We start from the raw sequence: 8,094 nt of genomic DNA on the forward strand, positions 1-8,094 counted from the left end.
GAACCAGAAGCTTGGATATGTGGGACAGAATGGATGGTGTCCAAGGGGAGGGTGACTGGATAAAGAAGGTGAAAGCTTTAGCTGAAGAACATGTGTGCTTACCCTGTGGACACTGACAATACTGTGGTGAAGCCCAAGGGAGCAGGAAACGGGGGAGGGGGAATAGGGAAGGGGGGCACCAGCAAACATTAAAATGTTTTAATAAAATAAAATAAAAAACTGCAAGAAAAGGGCATATTTTAGACAAATATATTTGGTGAAAATTTGCTTTTCATTTTCCAGTGTTATGAATTATATCTATGTTTCTGTAGAATTTCATAATCCCATGAATAATATCAGGATATTTAGTTTCATTTAACTTAAGTGTGGTTAAAAAGACATAATAATGTAAAAATATTAAATTTTCTCAAATATCATATGTAGGTTATTGAAATCCTAATTAAAACTGAGAATATAGTTATTTTTTGAAACTTGGCAAGTGAGTTTTGTGTTGTTGTTTTTTTTAAAACTTAGTTGAGAAGATTTTGAAATTGCAAAACAGAAAATTGGACTCATTTGAGATTAAAAAATATAAAACTGTAATACAGCAAACATTAACAGTAATGGAAAATATAAGATAATCTTGGATAGATCATATGTAAAACACTAAATGTATAAAAAGATAAAATAAATCAATTGAGAAAAGTTGGATTATTCAACAAGTGACACTAGAAACATTGGTTAAGTGTGTTTAAGAAGATCTAATTAGATCTTCATTTTATAACATCAATTCCCATTGGATTAAGTGTTTTGAGGTAAAAAAAATCATAAACAGATTTTTAAAGCATATAAACATTGGAAGAAATATACAAGTGAAAAGATAGCATGTTTGATTTTTATTTTAAAGCATTACCCCTATAGATCTTTTCACATAAAGTGTGCTTCCATCCATATATATTCATATTAGAATGTTCATGATTAATGTTAAGAAGCGGGATACAAATATCTATAATAATTAAAGCGTAATATTCTAATTAGATTGGACATCCTTCCAGGAGGAAGCCTGGGTTGTAGCCTCCACAGCTGGGAGGGAGGGATCCAGGCAGCTGGCTGAGAAGACGTACTCTTGTAAGAATTTTATGCATCAGGCTTCTAGTATATACATAACATGGTATAATCCCAATTTTACCCAAAAAAATACACATATGGAATATGGATGATTTTTATCTTCAATAAACTTTTATACTTAAACATCTATCAATTTACACTGTTTAAAGATGATCCTAAGGTTAAACATGAGATAAATATACAAAACACATTGAGAAAGTAAAATATCTTCTGAAAAGTTTCCTCCAATTAAAGGGCTCAAAAGTTCCAAACTTAACACTTACAGCATCACTCTCATCACTCTGGGTTTCTGAGTTTGAATCAATGTCTACATCATCTTTTTCCAAAGAAGAAATGCTGATTTTGTCCAATTCAGCCTCTATTTCTTCATTGATCTTTGCATCATCATCATCTTCCATCATCCTTCAAACAATCAATCACAGAACTAATTAAAGAAAATTAAAGAGGCTAATATGCTAATACAAATTGTGGGTTCTTTAATGTGTCATAATTATCCAACATTGTTCTATATACACATTTTAGCTTAACAAATGTTCATTATACCTGATCATGTCTGTACCATATATTTAAGAACAATGTTTGACTACAAACTGGTTAGGTCTATTACTAGACTTTTAATTCTCTACAAAGAAAAAGTTACATGGAATAAGCTGGCTTGCCTTCCTGAACCAAGAAACTTCACAGAAAAACTCATCCTCATAGAAATGATTAATGGAAAAATGCATATGATCAGCTTGAATATTCAGAGATTAAAATACAAGAGAACAACCTAAGTCTATATACGGGGGAAACATAAGGCTAGTTTCTATTCTTTAACTCACGAGTTGTTCATTTTAGCAGAGAGAGCGGTGTTTTTGCAACAATAACATGTAATATTGGATAATTATGGCATGTAAAATCAAAATTTATTTCATTTAAATATTTTTAAATATATTTTATTGATTTCAGAGAGGAAGGGAGAGGAAGAAAGAGATAGAAAAATCAATGATGAAAGGAAATCACTAATTGGCTGCCTCTTGCATGCTTCTTACTGGGGATTAAGCCATGTGCCCTGACCTGGAATCAAACCATGATCTCCTGGTTCATAGGTCAATGCTCAATCACTGAACCATGCTGGATGGGCCATTTAAATCTTTAATACTTGTAATAGATATGCATTAATCATATTTCAGTGTATCTTCACCTCTTCCTCATCATCATCATCACTATCATTAGCTTCCAAGTATTAAGTAGCTGTGACAAGGCAGGCACTAAAAGACATTTGTATAATGGATAATCTTCAGAGTAACTTAAAAGGTAAAAGATCGTTACAGTCATTGCATAGATGAGAATACTCAGGTTTGAAGAGGTTACTTAACTGTCCATAGCCATTACATTAATAAGTAATGGGGGAAGGATCATAATTCAGACATCCTGAATTCAAATCCTGTTCTTCACTACCAGATGGTCCCCAAGCTCAAGCTATTCATCTGCCCAGCAATCCTTCTGAACATCTCCTTTTCTAATAATCTTCAAATTGTTTATCATAACCCATTAGCAGATCAAAAAGTTAATTTAGTGCCTCTTGATTATCAAGTTTTAATGACAGGATAGGATAGAAAATATTAGAATAGGCCAGAAAAGAAACTATAATTACACTATATATGCTAAAGATAAGAATTGTTTAAAAAACAAACATGTTTCTAAAGTTGTATATGTGCTCCAATTACAATGTAAACTATTTTTTGTTGTTTGTTTTATTGTGGCTCTTGGTAAAAATAATTTTGAAAGTAACTGTATTAGTCAGCTATTATTTTATTTTAGAGACTATTCCAAACTTTCATTCTTTCCTCAAGTCCCTGGCCTTTCGACTTCTGAACTCTGTCTTCTGGGATTTGCCTCCTTCCTTCCCTCCCTCCTTCATTTTACCTCTCCTCCCTTCCTCTTTTTTCCCTTACTCATCCATCCCAAAATCGACGTTTTTGGGGATTCTACATGAAATTATGCTGAGAAACCAAAGCATGAGATACTTTAGGATTCCATTTCTATAACATTTTTACATGCCACAATTTTATAAATGGAGAACATATAAGTGGTTGATAAGAGTTGGGAGCTGATTGTGTTGGAAGAAGATGGTTATGATGAGAAAAGGCCAACATGAGAGATCCTTATAATGTTGGAACTGTTCAGTATCTTCATTGTGGTGGTAGATAAGTGAGAATTCAGATAATAAAAATTATATAGGATATATACACATACTAATAAGTACAAGTAAAGCAGATTGCATCAATATAAATATCCTGGTCATGATATTATATTGATAATATAGTTTACAAAATATTATCATTGAAAGACACTGGACAGAGTGTACAAGGCTGCATTTGTGTACAAGTATATTTTAAGGCTGCATGTGAATCTACAATTACACCACTAAAATGTATAGATATCCTATGTACTCAATAGGGAAACAGTTAAGTAAAATATAATGCAGCCAGGGAATAGAATAATATACTGGTTTTTCAATAAAAATAAGCAAACTTACTGTACTCCTCAGGAAATATAGTCACTGAAAAATAATTAAAAAACAGCAGGTATGAGAAAGATAGGCAGAGTAATATCACGCTTATATAACCACACACACCCTTTGTTTTTAGACAGAAACATGCTGAAAGGCATTGAGGAACTTTAAATTTTCATTTCATACCTTTATGTTGAGTGATTTTTAAAGTAATAAATATGCAGTACTTTCATAATTTTAAAAGCTAGTTTAAAAAAACTGTTTCATCCACAACCTTTCTCACCTAAAAAACAAAACAACACCGCTGGCGCAAAATGTGATTCTGTAATCAAACCAACTTAAAGTGCAATTCAAAGGTTAGGTGAAATTAAAAAAAAACACACACACAAAAATGTGCTATAAAGCAGAATACACAGGTATACAAAACTTTATGTAGAAAGAAAGACAGGAGACTAGGGGAAAGGTTACAGTCACTTCCACTATATGTCCCTCTGAGCTCCTCGGCTGATCTTTAGATCAGCCCTGTCCAATTACATATTTGAGCACATTGGTAATCTAAAATTTTCTAGTTATTAGCAATGTTTTAAGAAATAAAGAGAAACAGGTGAAGTTAACTTCAATAATATATTTTATTTAACTTATTTATCCAAAATATTATTTCAATATGTAATCAGTTAAAAACTGTTATGAAGTTCAACCTAAAAAGGTTGCATTCTTGTTTGCAAACTAAGTAGTCAACATCTGATGTGCATTTTACACCTACAGCACATTTCACTGCGGACTGGCTGCATTTCAAACCCTCAACCGCTTCCTTTAGCTGGTGGTTACCTGGCAGGTGAGTGCAGCCCTAGACTGATTCTGACATGGAGACAGCAAACATTTGAAGTTTATAATGAATCACTTAGAATTGGCTAAAGCCGCTAAACATGGTAAATCTGAAGTAACTCTACCTTTCAACCATAGTTCAACTATAATAAAAGGGGAGCGAAATCTACTTTTAAAAAGTAACTAATATTATGTACGAAAAAAATAAAGAGAAAGAAAGAATAGAGAAGGGAGGGAGGAAAGGAAAGACGGAGGGAGGGAGGGACGGCACCATCATTGAGGCACCGTTAGCCAGAGCAGATCAAGTGTGACTGAGCCACCAAAATGCCCCAAAGAGACTGAGCCTGGAGCCTGGAGCCTCGCGCAGCGGCCCGCGGCCCCTCCGTTCTCGCCCTGAAGCCGGTCTGGACCCAGAAGCTCTGGTTCCTCTGCGCTCCCGCGGCGCTGCCTCCTTCCCACCAATACCCCACCTTGCGGGGGGGGGGGGGGGGGGAAGGGGGCAGCCTTGACCTTGCAGGCGAGGGCGCCTTTGTATGTGGGGGAGGGGGGTGGTCTGAGTGACCCTAGCTCACCCACCAGCAGCTAAATCCCTCCACCAAGGTGGAAGACAGCCCAGAGAAACCAAACAAACTGTAACCACGGCAACAGCCAATCCCTGCGCAGGTGGGCCGCGCTTCCTATGGGTGCTCCAGCAGGACAAACTACCTCCTTCTGCAATTGGCATGAAGGCTGCATCTCAGGAGCTGGATGAGGAACTTAGGTAGATGTTAATGTTTACTAAGTCATTTTGGAAAGTAGTTAACAAAGAACTTTAAATTGTTTCTGATTTATCTATACTTATTACTTGCATCTAGTCAATGTTAAATTGCCTTTGTTCATTCCACAAAATCTTAATCTTGAATAGTGATTTATGGGGTCGGAAATATGAAAGGGAAGACAATAAAATCTTTGCCTTCCAAGAAATAGCAGTTTCTTAAAAAAATAAAAAAATAAAATAAAAAAAGTAAATTATCACTCAATGTCTATCAAAAATCCTCTAAATGAATGAGCGGAATGAGAAATTAGGAAACTTATTTTCTAATTATGTTTTACTGTAAAATATTGACGTGACTCTCACTATTTTAATATTAAATTTTAATTTTATGTGTAAATCATGTGATTTAATTTTTATTTAAAATTAATCAAATATTTTTGTGTGGAACAAATATAGAATACAAATGTGAAAGTTAGTTTTAGTTAGTAACAGGTATTTCTGATTTTTATTGTTTGTAAGTTTGCAAACAAAGAATTAAATTCCAAGAGGAAGTGGCTATTGCAAAAGGTTTCTGACATACAGTAAGCTAAGGGCAAACATTTAATTGAGCCCTTGAAAGGAAATAGACTCTATTGCTTGGTAACAACACCATAGTGAACTTGTATTGCATCAACTTAAAAATTAATAACGTAAAGTGAGAAATCAGTAGAGTTTTGATATTAAAAAACATGTTAATGCCTCATTCAAGAAAGATGATTTTCAAAATATTTCTAAAATATTCCTGGTTTGAGATCTAATTAAATGTAATACTTTCATTATCAAAGTTCATGCTAAAATGCCCCCCCTTTTTTTAGTTTAGTTTTGTGGCTGATTTATAGACTATTCAAACTCTTCACTTATAATGGCCAGACTAGCATATGATGTTGAAATTCACATGTAAAAAATTTAAAGCTTAATTTTATTTATAATTAGGAAAGTAGGCTTTTCCATATATATATAAATAATCTATTCGTAATCAATTTCTAAAACTAATTTTAAATAGCTAATTTAATAATCAGCTAACTTGAAGATGATGTATAGATTGCTTTCCTTCATAAACCTTACCTTGCCAAACAAATTGAGGGCAAAAATAAAAATTTTGAAAGTTCTTCTGAGATGAATTAATCCATGATGAGTGTTACTACTCCTGTTATATCTTCATGGTTTTTTACTTTGGAAAAAGGCTGAAAACTATATCAATTAGCCACACCTTAGTGATCACTAATTAATATCACTAATTAATGAAAAATATAGCAATTATCTCAAATAGTTACAGATTATATATCAATTTAATTTGAAACTATTATTTAATGATGCATTGTTTAGCAGAAATCTATTTTATTGCAATCTTCCTAGAAATTATAGCCTAAAATTGTGTATGTTAGTTTGCCAATTACCTTTTAACTTGAGTAGATTTTTTTTCATTTCAAAAGTAACTTTTTTGAAATTACATTTTGTTCTTCTTTGAAAATCATCTGTATGTCTGCTTGGTTTATATCCTATTACCCTAACCCAAAATAGTTCCCTAGAATATATAATATTTATTGAGGGAATGAAAAGATATAGAGAACTGTTTATGCTTCCGATATCTGATAAAAATAGGATTTATTTGAGTATATTAATTGATGGTGGGCTTTAGATTAATAGTATTCTTCAACAGATGACTTATTCTTCATATGGCAGTGATGTGATTTAAATACTCCAGAATATCATTGTAGTACTCAAATAACAGCATAGTATGTATTGGCTTGTTTCTTTTTCTGCAAGATGATTATTGAGCCATCATATATATTTTTTAATATGTTTTTATTGAGTTCAGAGAGGAAAGGAGGGAGATAGAGAGAAACATCAATGTTGGAGAATCATTGACTGTCTCCTGCATGCCCCCTACTGGGGATTGAGCCCACAACCCAGGCATATGCCCTTGATCAGAATTGAACCTGGGGCCCTTCAGTCCACAGGCCAAGGCTCTATCCACTGAGCCAAACTGGCTAAGGCAAGCCATCATATTTTAAATAGGCAAATCAAAGTATTAGATTCTTAGACCTCTGCTTCTCTTTTCCCACTTAAAGACTATCCCAAACCTTCAGGGTCTTCTTTGTGCTCTCTTCCTGCAGCTGCCATGACCTGCTTCAGAGTCTATCACTTTTCCACAGTTCCCCTCCCATTTCCCATCCCCATGCCCACCTCCCTTGTATAACCTTAATATTTCTATACTAAAATGTGGTGTAATGAGATTAATAGCTAGCATTTAGCTAGACACTGGGTTCAGTGCTTTAAAAACATAATCTCATTACATTTTCACAACACCCCTATGAGGAATGTGCTATTATAAGGATAATTTACAGATGATGACTTACATGGTATATATCTCTGGGTTTGAATCTCAGCTGTGCTACATATTAACTGGATGGTATCAAGCAAGTTATTTTACTTTTCTGAGTTTCTTTCCTTATTGGTAATTTTGAGAGTGACAGCATACTAGTACTGAATTTGCAAAATTTTGATGGTCAAGGGAACCAGTAGAAATGACACATTTTAGGGTACGGGATAATGCTCATAGTTTACATATCTAAGCTCTACAAATCCGGGTCAAGTTTCCTCATGGCCTCTTTCTAACATCCAAGTGCTGGCAATTCTATTTCCTATTAGATCCCTCATATTCTGGAATTGTTCCACTGCCATCTTGCAGTTTAGATCACATTCATTTCTCATGAACTAGTGTGTTAGCTTTGAAAATTGTCTCCCTGTCTTTGACTTCTGCACTGATGACAGAATTATGGTCCCCCAATACGTTCAACCCCAACAAATATTTCAAGTTTTAATATTTGGCTTCTTTTGTTATTGAATCATTTTTGTGTTCCTATCTCTT

The 8,094-nt window shown here is 34.0% G+C and overlaps 1 protein-coding gene across 1 annotated transcript in view; it reads right to left on the reverse strand.

The window, feature by feature from the left end:
* The window catches only part of LOC311618890 (leucine-rich repeat- and IQ domain-containing protein 1-like), a gene marked incomplete at its 3' end in the record, with an annotated part of 227,460 nt that extends 225,951 nt beyond the window's left edge, over positions 1-1,509 (reverse strand). Inside the window, exon 1 of the mRNA XM_084876624.1 lies at positions 1,371-1,509. Within this exon, the coding sequence (XP_084732750.1) occupies positions 1,371-1,508 (138 nt within the window). The 5' untranslated portion in view covers position 1,509. The remainder of the gene's footprint in view (positions 1-1,370) is intronic.
* Positions 1,510-8,094: the final 6,585 nt, after the last annotated feature.

The sequence above is a fragment of the Pipistrellus hanaki genome (assembly GCF_964339955.1).
Source record: "Pipistrellus hanaki genome assembly, chromosome: 3".
In the NCBI taxonomy this organism is placed as follows: Eukaryota; Metazoa; Chordata; class Mammalia; order Chiroptera; family Vespertilionidae; genus Pipistrellus; species Pipistrellus hanaki.